At 41.2% G+C, this 24,016-nt stretch overlaps 1 protein-coding gene across 1 annotated transcript in view; it reads left to right on the top strand.

The window, feature by feature from the left end:
- itsn2a (intersectin 2a) overlaps positions 1-24,016 on the top strand; it is a 45,706-nt gene that overhangs the window by 13,716 nt on the left and 7,974 nt on the right. Inside the window, exons 3-27 of the mRNA XM_085381959.1 lie at positions 5,046-5,138; positions 5,238-5,301; positions 5,707-5,882; positions 5,973-6,188; positions 8,411-8,504; positions 10,542-10,684; positions 10,944-11,007; positions 12,372-12,509; positions 12,594-12,700; positions 12,790-13,052; positions 13,131-13,280; positions 13,378-13,518; positions 13,605-13,692; positions 13,778-13,917; positions 15,410-15,555; positions 15,633-16,035; positions 16,992-17,161; positions 17,377-17,437; positions 19,626-19,861; positions 19,942-19,982; positions 20,067-20,236; positions 20,325-20,358; positions 20,473-20,594; positions 21,843-21,939; positions 23,307-23,498. Of these exons, the coding sequence (XP_085238085.1) occupies positions 5,046-5,138; positions 5,238-5,301; positions 5,707-5,882; positions 5,973-6,188; positions 8,411-8,504; positions 10,542-10,684; positions 10,944-11,007; positions 12,372-12,509; positions 12,594-12,700; positions 12,790-13,052; positions 13,131-13,280; positions 13,378-13,518; positions 13,605-13,692; positions 13,778-13,917; positions 15,410-15,555; positions 15,633-16,035; positions 16,992-17,161; positions 17,377-17,437; positions 19,626-19,861; positions 19,942-19,982; positions 20,067-20,236; positions 20,325-20,358; positions 20,473-20,594; positions 21,843-21,939; positions 23,307-23,498 (3,549 nt within the window). The remainder of the gene's footprint in view (positions 1-5,045; positions 5,139-5,237; positions 5,302-5,706; positions 5,883-5,972; positions 6,189-8,410; positions 8,505-10,541; positions 10,685-10,943; positions 11,008-12,371; positions 12,510-12,593; positions 12,701-12,789; positions 13,053-13,130; positions 13,281-13,377; positions 13,519-13,604; positions 13,693-13,777; positions 13,918-15,409; positions 15,556-15,632; positions 16,036-16,991; positions 17,162-17,376; positions 17,438-19,625; positions 19,862-19,941; positions 19,983-20,066; positions 20,237-20,324; positions 20,359-20,472; positions 20,595-21,842; positions 21,940-23,306; positions 23,499-24,016) is intronic.

Genomic DNA, 24,016 nt, shown 5'->3' with positions numbered 1-24,016 from the left:
CGAAGCTTTGCAGAGACTGTTGATCCAATGCAGTTATCTGAACCATCAACTTGTCCTCCCCGGGTGAGGTGTTTGATATGTAAATAGTTATAAAAGCAGTGATGTGGTTTCCCTCGGAGTACGAGAGCTGGGTGTTTGGGGTATTGACTCGAGCGTCTCCTTAGGATTTAGCAGCCACCTAGACAACGGCACACAGGCTGACAAAGGGAAGTGAAAGCACACAAGGTAAAGGCGGCTGAGTAGGTGAGCCGTGGTACTGTTGGTTTAATAAAGTCTGTAGATGATGTTGCTGTGGATCCTGTTCCGTAAGAGTTAGGGACGTGATTTTTTTTTTTTTTCTGTTTGGTCTCAATAATGTCTGAAGGTAGATTTTCAAAAACTTCTTGTTGTCATTAAATTAAGAAAATACCTGCTATTACCTGCTACTGGCAGGTATAGAAGACAACACAGTACACTGACTCACACTGATACCGGCTGACTCAGTCATGGCAGTACATAACACTGAGCAACCCCTCTTTTCTATATATTTTGCTTCCAAGGAGCCAGACTTTATTGTAATTTTTTAAAGTGCTCTTGAGGCTTTCTGAAGGTCTTTTTAAATGTTTTATTTTTACATTGACTGCTTTTTGTCTCTTTTTCAGTCCAGTTCTTCTACTTGACTACTTGCTTAAAACTGACCTATGAATCATTCAATCACAAAAAGGCCCCTAATTCAAGTTATGAACAAGTGTTGTGTCTACACATTACAGACTTGAGTTGAATCTGTGAAAAATGTCAAGAGATGACACAGTGACAGGCATAAAATAGTTTTTCTGCACCAACAAGGTGATTCCCAAATAGGTGTTAGCTGAAAACCTGGCATATGTCAGCATGGTGTGCATTTGTAGGCCTATAAAACTACAGCAGACGAACGGCATCTAAAAGTTAATTTCTTGATAAATGTCCTTGATAAATTGGGGAAAATTGTCTGACTCTTCTGTTGATCCATGTACTCTTCACTCAAGCCTCACTGGTCTCAGTGGAAGGGTGGCTGTCAAGAAAACTTTGTTAAGGAAGCGAAACGGAGAGAAAAGGCTCAAGTATGCCAAATTACACAAGAACCAGACTGCATTGGAAAATCAGTGTCAGCAGGTCTGATGGAGTGATGAATCCAAATTAGGATTTTTGCTTCGAATTTTTGTCAGTATGTGCAGAGGAGGTCAGACGAGAGCGGTAAAACTGAGTGTCTACAGTCTTCTGTAAAAGCTGGTGAAGGCTCAGTCATAGTTTGAGCCTGGACTTCAACATGATGCAGTGTGGACTAATCGTGACAGAGAAATGAACAAAAGGCAGCCAACACCAACAAAAGTGCTTTTTAAAGTCCCAGACAACTCCTCTTGATAATTACTTAAAAATGTTGCACGAAAGCTTGCCTATGTCATGATCTGTGTGCAGCAGGCAGGAGTGGAGGACCAACGTGCACGACTCAAGACAGCAAAATTAAACTGAGAGTGCAGCTTTTATTGCTGGACAGCAAAAGAACAGAAAACTAAATACGCTAGGAATCACAACAAGGTTTAACAGGCAGACACAACACACAGCCAGGTATGAGGGTGTGAACGTACATTAACGAGGTGACACAGGGCTTAAATACACACTGGAGTAATCAGGAAATGGGAGACAGGAGGGAAACGCAGCTGGGAGAAATCAGACTTAACAAGACAAGGGAAGCAAAACTAGACACACTGACATGAGACACGGACTTTCAAAGTAACACAGGAAACACAGCAGGCGCAGACTAGACACCGAACTACACTAACACAAGGATAATAATAATAATAGTCAGAACAGCACAACTAAGGAATCAGAACCTAAACCATAATACAGAATAATACAAAAACACAAGAAAAAGAAGATGCTGGGTCAGAATGACCCAGAACCTTGACAGCCTAAGCGTGCCATGTTAGAATTGTCTGTTTATGCCTTACGTAATGAAACTACTGCACACATTTCTCATTTCCCCAATAAAATATAAAGAAACGAGGGTGACTCAGTACTGTACGGCCTTATTAAAAGCATAAATCATATTCAATCAAATTAGTGTAAAATCCTTACATACCCAATCCACATTTCATAACAAGTGCCTGAAATTTGCAAATACTGTGAATATGTATCAAGAGTGTGGAACCCTGTGGTGTTCAGTGTCAGGTTATGTATACTAGTAAATCGTAACTGTACCATCTTTTTATCAGGAGTCATACCGAGTGGCCACATGTTTCCAGTATAAGTATCAAGCCACAGAAGACCCCTATGGATTCGGTCATGGCTGTGTAAGAAGCTTTGCAGTGCCCCACTTACTCACATAGCATTCAGCCCTCACTGACACACAGACTGAATCGACTGACAGGCCTGTGGATGTGGCCATGCGAGCTACATGTCCCAGTGGCACTGTGCTAAATCTCGCCTTCCTTTTCTTACCTACAATAGCTTCAAATGGGGGCTTTCACAGCCAATGAGACAATGTGAAGAATACTCACATCTCTGTGAGAGATTAATTACTTTCTCCTTTTCATGGCAGCATTTTGCTGACGGTGGCTAAAAGTGGGTCGGCCGCTGTGTGCTGCTAACATTGGCTTTATCGGGGGGGAAGCGTCCACCTTAACAGGTGTTGCTGGTGGTGGTTTCGGGCGGTTTGTGTAGACACTGAAACCATATCAGAGGTTTGGCTAGAATATTTCCTAACAAACAAACAAACCATTATCAGTGTTTGATTGTATCTGCTCCCACTTTTAGAAAAAGACATTGGATCTTCTTGCTCTTAACTCTAAAGTTGCTCTACTTTCATTTTCTGGCTACGTAGCGTGCTGTTACTGAAGCTCTACACTCCATTGTGTCAGTCTTCTGTATATGAAGTATGTTAAGCAAAGGTCAGTGGATTGTTTGGGTTAGAGCTAGAGTGGAAGCTCCATCATGGGCAGGGTGGTATTTCCTGAAGCACTTGAATAAATTAGAGCCTGGAAGCCATGTCTCTGAAGACAGGATCCCGTAATCGCTCAAAAGACCTTTTTTTTTATTAATTTTTTTTATACTAATATTCTGAAAAGACAGTTTTTGTCTGTTTGAATATTTTATAATCGACTAGAGTGATTAGATTTTGAGGTGTCTTTCAATATTTCTCTCCTTTTACTATAATAATATAATATTATTATATTTAATATAACAATAAGAAGTTGATTGTTATCTTTGAGACTCTAGCATTTTCTGGTTTGAGCTATTTTTATTATAAAAGTGAGAAAACGGGTTTGATCGTGATCCTTACTGCAAGTTAATGTTGCCTTCGTTCCCAAACTAGATCCCACTTTATTTATTTATTTATTTATTTGTGAAATCTTGGTGCACATTTTGCTTTATGTCTGTACCACCGTGATCAATATGGTAACAGCTGTCAGCACGAAGAAAGCGCATCTGTCGAGCAGAGAGTGATGAGCTTAAAAAAGAACACGAAAAAGTTTGTTTGTCCCAGTTGAGTCGTGTTTGTGTCGGTTTCCCATTCCAACCTGTTTCTAGATTCGCTGCATTAGCCTAGTGTCACTTCTTTTATACACCCCTCTCCTTCTGTACGCGCTTGCGAGGCTCATTATCTGTCATTGTCTCCTTATCTTCATCTGTTGTTCAGTTGCTGCGATGAGGGGAGAGCCGTCGGTGCATACCGTCAGTTCTTTGCCACAAAATGTCTTCAAAGCTTCCAAGTTCCGTGAAAGAAGTTTGAGAGAAGGCGTAAAATATGTCCCGATTGTGTTATGGTTGGATGGATTCAAGCTCTTCCTTTATGATGAATTGATTATTGTCCTTGAACATAATCGTTCACTCCCCCGCTGTTAAAAGTCGTTCCGTGAAATTGAGGAAGACTTGAGTTTCGAATCGGTCACACAGCACATCAGACTTCATCTTTAATTCATGGCCAACCCTCAACTTACCTTGAGATATGCAAGAGTGCAGCTGGGGTGAAAAAAAGCTGACTGGACATTTTTATACATTAATCATCATCGTGAGCTGCTTAAGAGAGTTTTCATCTCAGCTGAAAATCTCATTTGGATTGGAAATTATGCACACATTTTGTATGGTTTGGTAGAGGAATAAAAGACTAAGCTGAATTTTGTATTAGCGCATCTGCCCGGGGATCCATCGCTGACTTTAAATGTGTTTGAATTTGTTTGTGGAGACGGGTGGATCACTCCCCTCCCATAATAGCTTAAATTTGTAGAGCTTTCTTCTTTTATGTTCATTTTTCTTCCTTACAGATTATTTCCAAGTTCTGGGGGCTATACCAAGCATACCGCATCAATGCATCACTTGATATTGTGCATTTGTAGGACCACAGGTTTATCTAACTACTCGTCCAGATTTAATAGTGTTTAATGAAGCAGTGATGTATAGGCAAAATAAGAATTAATCGATTTTATGTGAGAAGCTGGGTGACTTTCTTTCATACTGAGATATAGTGCCTTTCTGGTATGCTTGTACTTTTATATAGAAAGTGTATTTGTTGTCTATATTAGATGCCATAAATTAGATTACAAGATTTTCAAGCAGCTCCACGCAAACAACATTTGTAACTGATCATTTAGATGGTGCCTAACAAATTTTTCGCCCTATGACAGCTGGGATAGGCTCCAGCGCCCCCTGCGACCCTGAAAAGGATAAGCGGAAGCGAATGGATGGATGGATGGACTAACAAATTTTATTTTTCTATTTTCCTTTCAAATAATTTAACTTCTTCAGATCTTTAAAAAACACTATAATGTACAGCACCCAGGAATTTAGATGACTCTTTAGGTTTGCCATTCAAACCTGGCATGCTGTTATGCATCCTGTGCAGAGGGGTTACAAGCAGACTCAGATTATTACTAAAGAGCCAAGGCCCAAAAATAGGTTGTGAACTCAAACTTGACTTCCTGCTATTACCAGCACTTATATTTTGTGTCAGCTGGACTCACATCAACAACATTAATGTCACTTTTTGTTTAGAATTTAAAATACCAAAACTGTGTCTTGATTTTGTCCAGGTGGAGCCAGTGTGTGGGCCATTACTCCCGAGGAGAGGGCGAAACATGACAAACAGTTTGAGACCCTCTCCCCCGTCCTCGGTTACATCTCAGGTAGGCTGTTCTCATAAGAAACAGACTGTTTAACGGGAGGTTGTGTCATTAGCAGTAAGTGAGCTGCATATGTTTTGTTTTTTTTTTGTTTACCTGCAGGAGAACAAGCAAGAAAATTCTTCCTGCAGTCCGGCCTGCCTGCTTCTGTCCTGGCTGAGATTTGGTAAGCACTGACTGACAACTTGACAAAGTTCTTGTCACAACTCAATGCTGAGCAGGAGCAAGTGGGTCAGTAGGTCCAAGATTTTGTTACACTGGCTTGCATTCAGCTTCCTGTTGAGCATTTATTTCCTTCACAGCCTGCCACACCTAGTAAACTATGTGAGTGAAGAGAGGGCGGGGGCGTCCTGTAATTAGAACTCGCTTTCTGTGTGTGTGTGCGTGTGTGTGTGTGTGTGTGTGTGTGTGTGTGTGTGTGAAATGAGACTGGAATTCAATCCCACCACAACCTTGTCCCCAGTGATTTTTTTTCTATTGTTTCAATAAAGAGGGAAAGAAAAATAGGAATGTACACTTTGCTACACACAGATCATTACATACTCCAGATTTTCTTCTTCCCCTCCTTTAGGAACTTAGCCGACATGGACAGTGATGGGAAAATGGACAAAGTGGAGTTTTCCATTGCTATGAAGCTCATCAAACTTAAACTTCAAGGACGCAACTTGCCCTCCGCCTTGCCAGTCGTCATGAAGCAGCCTCCTGCTTCCAATTGCGGTTCAACCGTCGCTTCCTCAGCACGATTTGGTACAAGCATGTTTTTCTCCAAAATTAGATAATTATGCATTTGAAAAAATTACAAAATGATTGATTTTTTTGTGTGTTTCCTCCATATAGGAATGGGTTCTATGCCAAACCTGTCAATTGGTCTGTCATCCATGTCAGCTATGTCAGCCATGCCCATCCTCACACCCATCCCAGTTAACCCCCCCATGCCCTCAATGCAACCCCTGTTGCCAACGCCTGTGACTCTGCCATTTATCGCCCCGCTTGGAAACTGTGGGCTCCACAACGGCACCCTCCTCACCCCACCACTCGTTCCTAACAACGCAGGTTGGTTCTGCAGTGGGAACCATTCTGGGCAAAACAAAATAGATAACGATCAATGGATTAGCTCCAGCAATGAGCCTAAAAGTGAACATAGGCTGAAGATATTGAGTCATGCTCCAGAGCCATTTCATTTCATTTTACTTAATGACGATATTTCAGTGACACACATCAATGTTATCTTGTTCACAAGCAAATAAAGCCACTGCAGTTGTAATCTGCTCATAACTTTGCACATTGCATAACAAGGTCCCATGACCTGATTGCACTTATTGCTTGCATAAACCGATATTATAAATTCCTTTAAAAATGACACTCAGCAAAAAGCTGATTAACAAACCAGTATAGTAGGAAGATTTTACATTTCACAAAAATAAAACAAAGTACCAAAAAAATTAGAGCCTGACTAATTTATTAGAACTTATGAGAAAAAAACAATTTTAAATAGTCTCTTTATGCACTTTGTTACTAGCAGCCTGTCATAAATAGATTATGAATGGAACAAAAGATAGCTGTCGTCCAAAGAAGAGCTTTGAATGTAATTTCAAAAGCCTGAAGGCTACTTAAAGAAATTACCAGAAAGTTGACTTAAGATAATTTAGACTGTGTTGAAGACTAACAGTAATTTTGCCAAAAAGTGACTTAAAAACTTGTTTTAAAAAAAAAACAATTATATCGAATTATCGGCTTTTTAAATGACCAGTTATCGTCTTAAAAATCATATATCAGTATGGCTCTAATAAGGAGCATCCATTTAAATGATCAGATTGTTTCAGCTATGTTAGCCTAATCATATTTCCAAATATGTTCCAACTTTGAAACGCATACTTGCAAAACTTTTAAGTATCGCCACCATCTTCACCACCGAAAATGTTTCTGATGATTCACCAAAACCAGCTCTCTGCAAAGTAAAAATAAATAAATAAACCAAAAATCACCTGTCAGCTAATCAACTAACCCCAGTTTACCCAACATAAATGTTTGGTGTAATTCAGTAACATGACTTGGTTGCGTGTGAAATGAAATACGCAGATTTGTATTTTGATAAAGCTGAAATCTGCAACTTCTTTGCTCCTGCTTTTTTAGCAGCTTTGCAGGGAGATTAGATTTTTGTTGAACAGTATGGAGCATGGTGCATACAGGATTTTATTTATTTAATTTGTTAATATTTTATGTGTAAGGGTCAGTTATTCATGTCCTGAGCTTCAGTGGTGCAGTAAAGCAGTGAGGATTACGCTTGGAACATGAAAGAGCTGCACCTTATCTTTCTACTCCCTCAAGTCTTATATTGGTCTTGTGATGCGTGCATGCTTTGCATTTAGTATAGGCATATCTGTCTATATATATATATATATATATATATATATATATGTATATATATATATGTGTGTGTATATGTATATATATATATGTGTGTGTATATGTATATATATATATGTGTGTGTATATGTGTATATATATATATATGTGTGTGTATATGTATATATATATATATGTGTGTGTGTATATGTATATATATATATGTGTGTGTATATGTATATATATATGTATATGTGTATATATATATATATGTATATGTGTATATGTATATGTGTATATGTATATGTATGTGTGTGTGTGAGATGCAGCACTGCAGCTTTTCACACACTCAGTGTTTGCTGCAGTTCAGATAGGAAAGTTAATTTATATCAACTGTGGGAACATATATGTTATATATACATTAGCAGTTCTTCTGTTTGGATTTCTCTTACATCTCAGTCTGTTCTCTTCATTTCTCACCTCCTCCATCTGTTCCGTGGCCATTCTCTTTAATCTTACTCAGTCTGTTCCAGTACGATTTCTGGCTGTGAAATGAGCAATCTAATAAGAGTTAGTGTGAGATTAGCCTTTTATTTGGTGTTCCTCCTCCATTTTTCTCTCTCTCCCTCTCTGATGAAAATATATCAGTGCCACAGCTCTTGAGACTCTCTTTAGCAAGTGGTTGCAGCCAACCACAATCTCTTACCCAGATGTTAATAACCTTGCTGGTTGAGGTCTGTGTGCAGCGACTGTAAAGTATGAGCAGATAAGATTAGACGTACGTACCACCAAGGGCAGCAGCAGTCTGCATGTTCGCAGAATGTCATAAATTGATCTGGATATAGTACCATGTGTAAACTGAAACATTCTTTTGAATTTACCAAATGGAGATTTTACCATTAACAGAGTGTCTCCAACTGCATTTACAGGACTTCCTCTCTCTGGCTTCTCCTCTCCTATGGCCTTCTCCCCGTCCACTGGCATGTCAAAGGCCAACTCTCTACTCGACCTGGGATCGAGCAGGTGAGATTATTACTGAGCAAATTACTAAACTGTTATTAGCATGTAATAAAGATGTGCTTGGGCTCTAGGAAAATGCTTTCAAACTAAGCAAGATCTCAATCCAGTAGAGCTCCTTTGAGATGTGGCGCAACGGGAGATTCGGATCAATGCTGCATGTGTGTACTACATAAGTGAAGTCATGCTGAAAGACGAATTTAGAAATATTTATGTCAGTTAAATTTAGGGTTTACTGGTTTTAAAACATCCCGTTTGTTATCTACACACGCTTGTTTGAGCACTCAGACAGATGCAGTCATGCCGTGATTTCAGCAGGAAAGGGTTGAGAATTAGAGCACAAACAGAGATGAAACTCCCAGATAACACTGAGTACAGGAAAAACATTTTGAAATCAGAGGGTTTTGGCAATAGCAGGAAGTTGTCTTGTTTAGAGTCGAAAACGTCAGAGAACAGGAATCCAAAAGCATTCTCAATGGGCGAGGTCATTATAGATCTTAAATGCTTAGAATGCTATGAAGGTTTATTAGTCATGACTATTTTTCTGAGCAACTACAATGTTTTTTTTTTGTAAATGTTATATAGTCATCTGTCTATAGTCACCTAGACATAAGGTAGGTAGATCATTGGTCCCTGTGGTCTCCATAAGCCACTGTGTCCCCATTTCAGTCATTCCTATTCAGGGTAAGATATTAGGTAACATAAAACAGGCAAACAAAATGTTAAATAAGTTACTTGAATCTTCGTCACCAGAAATAAGCCCAAATTGCTGCTGCAGCTTAAAACATGTGGGGGTTGTTTTTTTTTTTTTAGCTGGTGACTTTAGGGGAATTAGGCCATCACATCAATGATCTCATAGTGTGTCATTTCATACTGTTTTGTGCCCACTGAATAGATGTTTTTTCTTTGTTTTTGGCCTGCTCACTTCTAAAATGAAATCAAAATTGAATTTTAGCTCATGTCTAAAATGAAATATAAGACTGCGACTAGAGGGGTTTGTAGTTTTACTTATGTGCCAGTGAAGCTTTCATCTCCGTTTTGGCATGATGTACTTTAATATCAGCCGAGGTTTGGAAGGTCCTCTTGCAGTTTCTCTGACAGCCAAGTCCTCTTGAATATCTAATATCCTTTGTCCACCTCATGGTGTTTTGAGTGGGTTTGGAAAACAACGCAAATAGTATCTGATTTCATTGTTTTGAATAGCTTAGTGCTTCACACAATAAGCCCTGACCTCAGGTGTAGGTGGTAAGGAAAGCATTATTAAGGGCACCAGCATACCAAGAAGTAAAATAGATGCAGTTTAATCCCACAGCTGCTTTTACCTTCCAGTTCTAGCTGTTAGACTTTCTAATATTAGGACAGATGCTTGATAGTTCTTTGAGGTTTTTCCGGTCTGTGCTTCTGCAATCTTATTACTGTGCGTATATACACCCAGAAAAACAATGCTTTGGCATCTCCTGTTGTCTTTCTGAAACCTTAATGAGTGTTGCAAGTTCCCACTCTGCTACAATTTTCAACCATGACTATCATGTGGTCTGGCATACTCATTATGGACTGGTATTTATATAGCACTTTACTTGTCTCACTGACTACTAGCCAAATGTAACCATACATTTATAACATGATTTATTCTATAAACTTTAAGCACTTTATCTGCTTCATATCCAGGAGTCAACAGTTAACTAACATGCATGTATTTGGACTGTAAGAATAAGGACCTAGAGTAAACCCAGTTTGAGCCAGCCACTTGATAGCGCTAACAATTCAACCACCGCACCCCACCGAATGGCTGATTATGATAACCCGAAAGTATGATGTTGTCTTGTTTCATTGTCCAAAAGTCATTGTCTGCTTAGCTGTTTGCGCCAGCTTCCTCTGCAGTTAATTAAGAACTGAGAAATAACACCGGGGAGTCTCCAAGCAATTAGTGGTCTAAGGAGAAAGAAAAAGGCTGATCATATATAATATAATAATAATATTTTTTCAGTTCCCTTTAGGTGATTTGTTGACATATAGACACACCTTTCTTGTCTCTTACCATAGTTCCAATTCCTCCTCCACCACATCTTTGGCCAGTAACTCCCCAAAGATGGGCGCTAGTGATTGGGCCGTTTCTCAGGCCTCAAGACTCAAGTACCGTCAGCAGTTCAACACACTAGACAAGCTCATGACCGGCTACTTATCAGGTAAGTCCTGTGCACACACAAACATACGCGCATGAATTTAAACAAACATGAAATTCTCAGGACCACTAGGCTCCACATGAGTGCTCCTGTCAGAGTTTAAAAGCGAACAATTTAGGGTCAGTTTCACTTTGCACACATGCACTCCCGTTCTCCTGTAATTGCTCTTAACTGCACTTAACAGAACTTGGAAAGCACACAAACGTATTCACTGTAAGAGTTCACGTTGCTGTTCTGATCTGATCTACGTGTTACTTTGCAGGACCTCAGGTTAGAAATGCACTGATGGCATCAAATCTGACGCAGACTCAGTTAGCTACCATCTGGTGAGTGTAATGTGTGTATGTTTGTGTATGTTCTTGCCTATCTATCGTAGTGAGGACCAGTGACAGTTTATGACCATTGAAGTAAGGACATTTTGGTAAAGTGAGGACCCTTTTGCCGCTTTCCCCAATTTTTTTCAAGACCTCAAAGTCTGTGAAGTCTGTTTTAGGTTAAAGGTTAGAATTTGCTAATTTTACCCGTAAACTAGAGTTAAGAGGAGAGTTTACTTAAGTAAAAGCATGGAACTATATTAAGTGAAATACTGTGTACCACTCTTTAATGGTCAGATAATTGATTATGTGCTTCAATAATAAAATTGAGCTCTGCAGACAACGTAAATACCAACGCTGACTGTGTTAAAAGAGTTTAACCACTTATAAAGTTGGCTTTGAAGCATTTCTAATTTGACTATACAGTACTGTGCAAAAATCTCAAGCCATCCCTCATTTCATTATACTGTTAGGAAATGGGAAATAGGTGCAAACATAAATTCTGTATATGAGGCAAAAGCAGAGTTTGTACAGTTTGAGCAAGTTTAAAAGTCAATATTTGATATGTGTTTATTCTACAACACGTTCCTTAGGCAAGCAATCTTCCAGACTTCTTGAAGGACATTCAAGGAATCAGGATGCTGGCTGCCTGTTCGCTGTCAGTTTGACACAGGTTGCTGGTAACAAAGTGCCTAAACAGACAATTTGCTAAGTTTTATGTTATGCGTACACCCAACACTAGTTTATCCCTTGAGCGAGTACACCTCTTTCATGCTTGAATAATTCATAGGTCAGAGTTAAGTGGCTTAAAAAACAACAGCAACAACAAAAAAATTAGTCTGAAAATGGCTAATACATGGATTAGACTGAAAATGAGGTCAAAAGTAGCCAACTTCTAAAGAAACAGACTTTCAGAAAGCCTGGAGAACTAGTGCTCAAAACCACTTTAAAATATAGAGGAAAGTCTGGCTCCTTGGCAGCAAAATATAAAGAAATGAAGGGTGACTCACGACTTTTGCATCGTACTGTATTTTATTGGAACTGTGAGCCACAAAAGGAGCAAATAACACATTTGAAGTAATAAGACTCAGTAGTATTTTATAAACGTTATAGCTGTAATATCTGACAGTACTAAGAACATTACTTATTATCTGAAACCTTTTGTTTGCAGTGATGATCCCCTCATTCTCCTCCGCTTTATCAGCTGATGAATGTCTGTGAGCCCAGTACTCTTGATTTATATCCCAAGTTTCCTTCCACTACTGTCCCAATGCCAGAAACAGCAGAAGGATGCTTGCAGTGAAAAATCTCTAACTTCATTATCTTCTCACCATGATGTTCTTATTGACACACAGCACTGTGTGATTTGTCTGTAGGACCTTGGCAGATGTGGATAAGGATGGCCAGCTGCAGGCTGATGAGTTCATTCTGGCCATGCACCTGGTGGACATGGCTAAGACGGGCCGCCCTCTACCACTCACTCTGCCACAAGACCTAGTACCACCCTCTCTGAGGTAACACAGAGATTCATTTACAATTTTTTTTAAAAATTAACCAAATAGATAAATGAACAAATGTTCTTTTTGCTTTTGTTACAGAGGAGGAATTAAATCCAATGAGCTTGTTAATGGAACAGGGCCCTACATAACTCCCTGTTTAATAGACACAGCAGAGATAGAACCTGCTCAAAAGAACAAGAGCAGCGGTATGGCTTTGTGAATTCTGCATGTTTTGTTCCATTGGACGTCCTCTGTCTTACTTTGTAATACACCTATTTCTTTCCCCTCCTCTTAGTGTCCTTTGAGGACAAGCTGAAGGAGAACTTTGCAAAGGGAAGCGCAGAGCTGGAGAAACGACGTCTAGCTCTTGAGGAGCAGCAGAAGAAGGAGAAGGAGAAGAGAGAGAGGGAGGAGAGAGAGGCTCAAGAACGGAGGGAGAGGGAGGCCAGGGAGCTGGAGAACCGGAGGAGGCTGGAGGAGGAGAGGCGGCTGGAGAGGCAGAGAGAAATGGAGCGACAAAGGGAAGAGGAGAGGCTGAGAGAGCTGGAGAGGAAGGAGGTGAGTGCCGGAGCAGTCGGGTGATGCTGTCTGGGATCGATGGTCTTCTCTGATAACCTTCTGTCTTCATACTTCCAGGCAGCGAAGCAGGAGATGGAGCGCCAGCGGAGGGACGAGTGGGAGCGTGCGAAAAGAGAGGAGCTGGGCAGGAAGAAAGAGGGGGAGCAAGAGGAGATCTCTCGACTAAGGGCGAAAAAGAAGAGTCTGGAGTTGGAGCTAGAGGCTGTGGTGAGGCTACATTAACACTTATAAATATTCACACCTACAATTCACAGTGCTAATCAAAGCATGGGTGCACCATGATATCATTTACCTGGTCTCACAGGGGAACATGCACAAGCAGATCTCAGACCGTCTCCGCGACGCTCAGAGCAAGAGGCGGATTCAGAAGGCTGAGCTGGACCTCGTCAATCAGAAGAGGGACACCCGCGTTGCAGAGATTAACGCGCTTCAGCTCGAGTTTGAGGTTAACAGAAATGTTTCTCTCGGTTTTCTGCCCTGTCAGTTTTCTGCATGTGTGTTTTTACGCGCTCTCCTCTCGGTTGGTCGCAGGAGTGGCAGAGGAAGCTCTCACAGCTGGTTCCAGAACAACAGAGACTGTGTGAGAAGCTGCAAAACATCAGCCTCAACAAACTCCCGTGTGGGTGACAAATGCCTCCTCTCACGTCACACAGATTAGTCACTGGCCGCTGGTCTGACATGTCTCTGACCTTTGATCTTTGTAGCTGTGACTTTGACCTCCCTGACCGGGACTGTGACGGAGAAGACTGTAAACTGCCGGAGGCTGAAGGACCAGCTTGACATCCTGGAAAGGGAAACGACAGACAAACTGACGCAGATGGAGCAGTACAATAAGGAGCTTAAGGTCAGTGTTTGGTTCAGGCCACTACAGACTCATTCAGACCAAAGTTGTAGGGGGAAAAAAAGAACATAGCCTCTGATATCACCCATAAATTGTAGGAGGCACTTTATATTCTGTATTTGTACCGAGACGTGTATGTAGCACACTAAGCTGCCTCCCTTGGCAGTTCTTTAAAATCATTCATCACAATCTGAAACTATTTCTTCATGAAACTAACTTTAAGGCTAAAGTTGGGTTTTTCATACCCCGACTTTATTTAGCGTCAACATATTTTGCAAGAGAAGTTTCATAGTAGTGAATATAATCGTGCAGCAAAATTGCTTTAAGATGGATTGCACTGATGTTAAATGAAGCAAAAGCATACTGTTGTTTTTGTCCCACAGCTCTGGCTTGATATTAAATAGCACAAAAACAGGGCGTTTTCAACTTGCTGTGAAATCTTGTTCAACTGGTCACAATAGCTCTAGAGTTTCACCCCTTGGGCAATGGAAACTTAAACTATTTTTGCACACATACAGTCTCTGAAGTCTACGTTTGTCATCAAACAGCCTGATCATTTGATAGCTGTGAATGACGTCCTTTCAGAGTCTTATCATCAGTCTGATGTTAATAACTGGAGCACTAAAACACCTGCTCTCCCTTTCTCTTGGTCTCTGTCTCTTGGTTTGTTTATTTCTTAAGCAGCTTTTAAAGCTTTTAACCCCTGGCCTCTTCTCTTTCTCTTGTCTTCTTCTTCTCCCTGCTACCTGGATGTGTCTTCTTACTTTTTATTTTTGTTGTCTCTGCCTGTTCCTTTGTGACACACTTTTCTTCTTTGCTCTCCTCACCCATCGTCTAAACATTTTGTCTCCCTCCATCGTCACACTGTTATTTCCATAGCTCGGAGATATGGACGACTGTGTCCTCCGAGGCCTTCTGTCTCTGCTGGCCTGCCTCAGCCAGCTCTTCCTTCTCATCAAGGTTAACCCTCTTTCTCTGTCGCTTTATTTCCCACTCTGTACATTCCCCCCCCCCTTCAAGCAACAATCTTAAATCTCCTTTCCTTTGCATCCCGCAATGATTTGATCTGCTCGTTCATCTTTTCCTGCTCTTTTGAATTATTTTTAAATGGAGGTTTTTGTTGGTACCATGCCTTCTTCCTTCGCTGTTGTTTCTCTCTGTGGGATTTTTTCTAGTCTGTGTTTTCTGTGTAAACAGGATGCACTCCGAGGGTAAAACGCACGCACACAGAATGTCTAACCTGCACAACTTCTGTGTTAGAAAGAAAAAAAATATACACATACACATACAGCATGCCTGCGTGTTTCTGTGAATGTTGCTGCTGTTTATGAGAAATCATAAATGGCAAAACAATGTTCATCTTGTCATGCTAAGTGCATCGTGTGGAGAAGCTGTTGTGTTGTGGTTCTTTCAGACTTTTAAGGCTGATAAGAACAAAGGTCTTAGACAGATATTTACATGTCTCCTTGCGTTGCACATTCTGTGACGGCATCAGGAGCTGAGGGAGAAGCAGGTGAGGCAGCAGGCTGTTCTGGACGACCTGCACAGAGTCAAAGAGGAGAAATTGAGGGAGCTCCAGAGACGCCGCGAGGAGGAGGAGAGAGAAAGGAGGAGGAGAGAGGAAGAAGAAGAGGCGGCCAGGTGAATCTCAGGGTTTGTCTGTATTACTCTTGCTTAGACATAATGTGGCTTTATTAAGCTGCATTTACTTCCCACAGACAGGCAAAGCTGGAGCAAGAAAAGAGAGAGCAGGAGCGGAGGGAACAAGAGAAGAGGGAGAGAGAGGAAGAGGAGGCACGGCAGAGGAGGCTTCTGGAGGAGCAGAGGGCCAGACAGAGGGAAGAGGAAGAGAGAGAGGCCCAGGCTCGCCACCGGGCAGCCCAGGAGAAAGCACAAGAAGAGGAGAGAAGAAGGAGAGAGGAGGAGGCAGAGGCGGAGAAGAAGAGGAGGGAGGCCGAGGAGGAGAAGAGACTGAAAGAGGTTGAGGAGGAGAAGAGGAGGAAAGAAGAGCAGGAAATGGGGCAGCAGTTGGCACCCAAGCTAACCACCTACAGAGCCCTGTACTCCTTTGTTGCTCGCAACGCAGATGAGCTGAGTGTAGACGCAGACTGTCTCATAGAGGTACGAAGCACACACCCGCGCTGCAAACACACAGGATATTCGTCTTTTTAAAATGTATTTAATATGTATTACTCAAAATATTGTTGCTTTTGATTATCAATTAGTTTTTGTGGGACCTGATCTGTTGGCTTTTTAGGCTCAGTGTCAGGCTCGTTAGATAATTCCATTACAGTCCATTTAAAAAAATGCACCAAATGGCAGCAACACCACAAGCACGGTCCAGTTCAGTGGCTCGATTTATCAAAGGTGACACAGCGGTCAAGTACAGCTGCCAGCGTTGGCACATTTGCCACGATTCCAAATTGTCAGCGTGTCAATTCCTGTTCTAGAATACGAGGTTAACTCAGCTTCAAGCTGTGATTTCTTTTGCTATTTTTTGGGCTTTTTGTTGGCCTACTTTTTGGAATAAGAAATACAGAAAGAGTTTCACCCTTGGCTTGGTTAATAATCCATCCATTGGCTTATCCAGCCAGACCCTGTCCCAGCTGTTAGAGGGCAAGAGGCAGGGTACGCCCTAGAAACGTCACCAATCTGTCACAGGACTAACACAGAAACACAGAGAGGCTAACAAGCATTCACACTTACAGTCAGTTGAGATTCACCAGTTAACCTAATCCCACTCATGTCTTTGGACTGTGGGAGGAAGGCAGACTAACCACAGTCACCATGCAGACACCACACAGAAAGGTCCCAGGCTGTATTCAAACACAGGACCTTCTCACAGTGAGGCAGCAGCACTAACCACTGCACCCCTGGTTAAAAATCTATAATTATATTTTGATTTTAAGTAATCACTGATGGAGTTAAAGTTCAATCAATTATCCCCGTTATCCCCGTTTCCTCAAGGAGCATCAATTCTGAAAGTGTTAGAATTAAGGACTGATCACAAAACGTTTATCTTGATCCCCTCGCTGCGAATGACTGACTGCAAGTGAACTGTGTTTTCCGTGATGCAGGTGGATGAGCACACGGTCGGTGAGCCTGGCTGGTTGTGCGGAAGTTACCGCGGAAACAGGGGCTGGTTCCCCCAGAGTTACGCTGAGAAATGTCTGACCCCTGCCTCGACTCAAAGTGGTCCCACTTCACCTGGAAAAATGTCCTGTCTGCCACCACCACTAAACACAAGGTAACATGAAACAGGAGGAGCAGATTGAGATTGTTTCTAGGCTTTTAGCTCCTCTGCACTAAAGATAGAACTGTCTGGGTCTTTTTTTTTTTCTGCTGACTGAAAGTCTATAACAGCCACCTAGGTCGTTGTAATTTATGCCATAGCACTGTCAGGTTGTTTTTATTCTTTTCTTGGATCCTCCCCTAATGGTTTGTCCCTCTTGTTTTACCCAGACACCCCGATGTGGTGGAAAAAGGTGACAGCCCTCTTCCTGTCCAATCTGATGCTTCACAGGTAGAGCCTGACTGTTGTTTACTTTTATTTCCTGGCTAGATGACTCCTTATTCTTTATAATGAGCAGGTAAACTTTACTGTGACCTACTTCAGCAGCAAAAATGAAGCCCTGTTTCATTTTTGCCTTTGTTTAAAAAGGTCTTTAGTTTTCCAGTTTAGCATGTTAGCAAGATACAGTTAGATCCATAATTTGTGAGACAGTTTTTATAGTTTTTGCTCTGTATGTGAAATGCAGACTTTCAGCTTGAATTCAAAAGCTTCAAAAAGAAAATAATTTGCATGAGCTGTTTGGGGAATTGCAGACTTTTTGTATACCGACCCATTTTCTCAATAAGCGGACAGTTGACTGGCAAGCAGTTTCATGGCCAGGTGAGGTCTTTTCTCTTGCTATTTCAAGACAAATGAAGCAGAGAATAACAGATAAAGTTGATTCAGTTCAGATTTTATCAGTTTGCATTGCAATTACATATACAAGTTAAATATAAGGTCCAAAAAGCAAGTCAGAGCAGGTTGGGGAAGCCATCATTTGGCTGAAAAAGTCAGCTCATGATCCTCTGCATACCACATTGTCTGTCAAACATAGGGGAAGCAATGTTATAGCATGGGTGTGTTTGCCAGTGAAACTGGGTCACTAGTGTTTATTGATGGTGTGACTGCTGATAAATGTAGCAGGATGAATTCTGAAGTGTACAGGGCTGTACTGTCTGCTCAGATTCAGTCATATGTTGTAAAACCAATCAGGTGGCAGTTTACGGGGCAAATGGATAATGACCCAAAGCATACTGCAAAAACAACCCAGAGCATGCTTTTCAGTTACTGAAGACAAAACTGAAGGCAAATAAGCAGTAGCTGATGGTGGCTGCAGCAAAGGCCCAGCAGACTATATAGAGGGAGGAAACATGATGTTTTTACAAGTATTAAAACGATCTTTAAATTTAAAATGGTGTTAGTTTGTAGGGGAGTGGGTATTAAAAATGGCTGTAGTTTGTCAACAGTTTGGGCAAAATATTCGTAAAACCCCTCGAATTAAAGCCGAAAGCCTGCACTTCAGTCATGTATTAATTGTTTCATTTAAAATCCCTGTTCTGGTGTGCAAAGGTAAAACTATAAAATGTGTCTTTATCCAACAAATTATGGACTTACCTGTAACACCGGCCAATTACCAGTAAGCTCAAAGTGCAATTTAAGCTTATGGGGCACGGTAATATTTCTTAATAAGTATCTGGTACTAAATTACAGTATTGGATAAATCAAAAGGTTGATGCAATGGTTGTTATAGTTTTAAAAAACTGTCACAGTCCTGGGTCTGCAGCCCAGTGTTTTGTGTGTTCGGTTTAAGTTTTATTCTGGGAATTGTGGTTTTCTGTTTTGCATTTCCTGTTTTACTTTGGAGAGTCCCCCGTCTGGTGTTCAGTGTTTTGGGTTATGCTTTCCCGTTGTCTTGTCTAATTAGGTTCAGCTGTGTCTCCCTCCTGTGTGCCATTTCCTTGTTACCTTGTGTGTATATTTAGTGTGTGGTTCTTTGTCGGAGGGTCTGCGTATCATTCTGTAGCTGTCCCCAGTTTAGGTTTTGGTAGTGGTTTTGTAGTAATTCTTACAGCCACAATAAAGGCTCATTTTAAGTTTGAACACTCTCTCCTGCATCGTTGTCTGCGCCTGGATCCACACCTCTCAATCTCCACACAAAAACAGGAGTCACCATGGTGGTTGTAGATTGACCTCACAAGGGCACGTCCGCCCTGTAGTTGCTGGTTGATTCAACCAAAAGAGCACATTCACTTCATGGCTAAAAGTTATCACTCTGTTACTGAAAAAGGTTCATGAGATCATTTAATCTTCATGTTTCCCTTCTTAGTTCATCTGTGTTATTATAGTAGTGTATATCTAGACTGTGGCATGATCAGAAATAGGTCTGCTGACATCAACACACATCTTCAGAAACAGCACAGCTGTATATTTATAGCTTTTCTCCAATGGGAGTTCTTCTCTCTGACTCTCTGTGGGTCACACACATTTACAGATGTCTGATGACATCAGTGTTGGCAGCTCTAGCGTTTGTAGGTCATGTCCCATGGTCCAAAGGTGAAATTAGCTGTGTTGCAAGTCCAGGGGAGGGGAGCGTCTAGTGATTGATTTCTTAGATGTACCCATGGTGACAGATCGCTGTTTCTTTGATCACGCTCCTCAGTCCTCCGTTCCTCTGCTCGCTCGGGCCCTCTCGCCATGGTCAGCCACTTCAGAAACCCACCTCAGCCTTTCAGGCGGTTCGGCGACAGACGTCATCACCACACTGCTCAGCTTCTCGCAGGGAGACATCATCAGCGTGCTGCAGCAGAGGGAAGATTGGTGGCTGGGGCAGATCAACGGGATGCAGGGATGGTTCCCCAAAAGTTACGTCGCTTTGGAGACGGCTGGCAATACAGAGTAAGAAGACGCACATCCCTTTTGTGTAAAACCTTTAACAACTGAAAGACTTGCTTCACCATGTGTTTTTCCCATCATAGTGTGGATGCGTTGGACACATCTGATTCAGTTCAACTAGAAGGTAAGAGCAGTTTATCTGTGGAAAATAAGGTCTAGTTAAAGTCAGCGAAGGTTTCCTAACTGGTACTATTGTTGTCCTTACCAGAATACGTGGCCTTGTATACATATGAGAGCCCAGAGGTGGGGGACTTGACGTTTGTCGAGGGGGATGTTGTTTTGGTGTTGGAAAAAGAAGGAGAGTGGTGGCGAGGATGCGTTGGGGACCAGACAGGGCTCTTTCCCTCCAACTATGTCCGACCTGTAGAACTGCCAGAGGTGAGTCAAGCTGAGTTAATGTGGAAAAAAAATTGCCAAATTAAATTATTACTTTATTTCTGCTTTACATTTCATTTGTTAACTTTAGGCATCAAGACCTGGAGGTCCAACCAAGAAACCTGGTGAGAATGAACGCACAGGCGGACACTTAGTCGGTGTTTGATGACTCATTCTGTTATTCTCTTGACATTTAAATGATCGAAATTCACTGTTGGCTTTTTCTGGTTGGTCAACAGAGGTTGCGCAGGCAGTCACCACCACTGGGGCCTCAACGATGCATCAGCTTCGCCTGTCTCCGGGGCAACTGATCGTGGTGCTGGCCAAGAACTCCACCGGCTGGTGGCTCGGGGAACTGCAAGTAAGCTATACTAAAAGCTATACTTTTTTTCATTTTTCTTTTTTAAAGAGCCATGGATAAATTGAAACTGTTAACATCAGAAAAATTACGATTTCAGCTAGAAATTTTTACTTTGGCTGCAAGTGCAGAAGGTCAATCGCACCGCCGAGCGCCGTGTAAGCACAATTAATGAGTCATTATTCTCCTAAATCCACCTCCCGGTTGCAAATGACACATTTCTGCCTCTCTGTGAAAGGAATTTAGAACATTATAATGTGACACCTACTGGATTATATGGCGACGAGAATGAAAAGCTTTATTAACAAAAGGTCATTGAAAACTTGTTGCCATTAGACGCGAAGCAGAATGATTGTGGAGGAAATTACAGTGCAGATATGTGGATATTTCCTTAAATATTAAGGTGGTCCTGTAAGGAAAAAACGCCTGAAATTTGTTTAGTCTTTTTAGTGAGAGTAAATTGAACTTTTGGTTTTGGATAGACAGACAAAATGAGCAAACAAAATGAAGACATTATCACTATGGATGTTTTAATAAACTAGTTAATCAGTCAAATGGCAAAAAGCAATCAACAAATTAAGGTATAGTAGTAGTATTTATTTATTGTCATTGTCACAATGAAATTGCGTTTGGAGCTTCCATACAACCCAAAAAAAGAAGAAAATAATAAATACCCCTTAAAACCCAAGTGTACATATTTAACCCAGTGTGACTCCAATGCAATAAGACAATCCTTAGCAGTAATGTTCGTAGAAATTCAGACAAAGACCTGAGAAACATGACAGAAATACAACAATGCAACCCATTCAATATAACAGTGCTGTCGTCTACAAAGGTCATCAAAGTGAAGGGTCATCTCTCTCTGCATGTTTTCGTGCTGAGGCTGCAGCTGTAGTTTGAGTTGAAGCTCAGAGTGCGACAGCAGAAGTCATATTTGCTGTTAGTACGTTCAGACAATAAGTCAATATGAGTAAGAGTGTCCGAGAACAGAGGGTTTCCACAGCTTTGTCAATCTGTGCATTACCCTCAGCAGCTTGCAGCTTGCATTACTGCGGCTGTTTCAGAGACTTCAGCTGAGCTTTAGTTTAATTTATAGAGTGAATGTACATTCCCATCATGAGAGAGCGTTCTCAAGGTTCAAAACTCTGCCTGTCAAAAAAATCAATTCATCAATTAATGTTTCGATTTAGGATTCAGAAACGATCCAGCAGAAGATTGGTTCACTCTCACTGGCTCTTCTCTCCCCTCCAGGCTCGGGGGAAAAAGCGGCAGCGAGGCTGGTTTCATTCCTCTCACGTTAAGCTCCTGGGTCCCTCCAGTAGCAAGTCTTCCCCCTCTCCTCTGCCAGGTGAATGCTGACACACGGCAAACACAGCATTTGATTTACTATAACTGATCTTGTTTAAGTCAGGTTTGTATTTACATTTTTAAATCTGTATATTTAGCTGAGAGATGCAGGTCGAAATTACTTGAACAACCACGACAGTAACTGCTGGAAAGCTTTTATGTCTATGACTTTGAAACTAATTTGGTAAAAATGCTCATTAATCATAAATTCCTGTCTCAAATTTCAGCTGACAGAACATAATCTTTCAGTGTCATTTCTGTTATTTAGTCATTTAGCACCCTCTGCTTATTCTGTCATGCTGATATTTAGCAGACACAGACTTTACCATGGTTCCTCTCTCAGCCTGCAAACATTCAGCATTTAGCACTGATCATAGAAGCAGCAGAAGCAGATGGCGATGTTTTTAGTTTTAGGAGTCCACACAATGAATCCCCAACAGCAACTCAAAAATGAATGCAGTGACGTGGAATTACACACAAGTGCAAATATGTTTACATGAGATGTGCCCAGGTAGTGCAAATAGACTAGGCAGTATTTGCCATTAATTATATCAATAGCATTTAGGAGAAATGAGTCACAGACAATTTTAGTCCTCCAGACAGATGCCTGCCAATGACAGCTTGCAAGCTTTAGCTCAAACAGGCTACGCAGCTAGTGTTCCTGGCAGTGCCATATAGCATTCTAGGGCTCTGCCTTAAAAATGACCAAAATCCAGCACGAACTCCTCTTGAGGTGACTGTTGGGACTGGCCTGTGGCTAAATATGCTAAATAAATAATAAATAAATAGTAATTGAGAGGAAAGTGTTTGTGCTTGTGTTTGCCATGCAGATGCTGGTGCATGTCCGTGCATGAACGTCTGTGGCTAAATAAATAAATATGCAGAAATAAAATGGTAGAATGAGCCAAAATAAAGGTTGTTGAACCTCTCAGCCGTAAAAGGCTGATGGGGTGTTGTTGTCGCCCGGCCGGGTGGGCAGCGTGAATACTCAAGTTTGTGAATGCAAGAACTCGAGAACAAGGTAACGTAGGATTTTAAAATTCAGATCATAGATGCATCTACTAGAAATCTCAGTGACCTCAAGGTCAAGATAAGAGGTCAAATTTTCTAAAAGACCACAGAGGATTTTCAAATTGATACCACAGAGGTGCATCTACTATGAGGCTGAGGCTTAAGACTGGAGGCTGCCAGTATTTTTAAATGTTTGGTGCCCAAGGGAAACCATTTCACTATTTTCACCTACTTTTAATGTCATCTTGGTCTCTTTAAGGCTTTCTTAGTTCTGTTTTTATACATTGGCCCTCATTGGGTCATTCTACAAATCTACAGCAACAGATTAAGCTTCATATGTCAACTCTGTTCCCTCAGTATGTCAAGTTATTGCAATGTATGACTACACGGCTGCCAATCAGGACGAGCTGAGTTTCTCCAAGGGTCAGCTGATCAACATCCTCGACAAGACCAACCCCGACTGGTGGAAAGGAGAAGCCAACGGGGTAACAGGGTTGCTGCCCACCAATTATGTCAAGATGACAACAGAATCAGACCCCAGCCAGCAATGTAAGTAAAACTTTAATCCTCTTACTGATGGACTGTTTTTTTTTTTTTCTAAATAAAAAATAATAAGACAGTTAGCACACATGGAAACTGATAAGTTGTGTTTATCAGCTGTAGAAACAAACAAAAATGTTGGTTGGCTTGGCTCACTCCAGGTACAGTAGATTCCTTATCCATGTCAGACCATGGAACCACTGATGGTAAGCCTCGAGTAGTTGGTTCAATCAATCATTGAGGAAATTGGTGAACATATAACCATTACACTTAAAAGGCTCATTCCCATAAAAAGCTTCTGAAATTGATTAATAGAAAATGTTAAATTTCTTCTCCACAAGGCAAAATGATTGGGCCTTTTAAGTATCCCGGACAACATCAACAATTTCAAATCATCAAAAGGAAAGTTTGACATTTTGGGCATGAAGCGTGATGGATACCTCTCTCATCGTATTGTTAGTTAATTTAATCCAGCCACGCTCTGGCTGCAGTTTTTATATTAAGCAGACTAATATGAGAGTGGTATT

The sequence above is a fragment of the Rhamphochromis longiceps genome, linkage group LG15 (assembly GCF_057381845.1).
Source record: "Rhamphochromis longiceps isolate RC_006_pf linkage group LG15, R_longiceps_female_GT1.1, whole genome shotgun sequence".
In the NCBI taxonomy this organism is placed as follows: domain Eukaryota; kingdom Metazoa; phylum Chordata; class Actinopteri; order Cichliformes; family Cichlidae; genus Rhamphochromis; species Rhamphochromis longiceps.
This window is presented reverse-complemented; position numbering and strand designations above follow the sequence as displayed.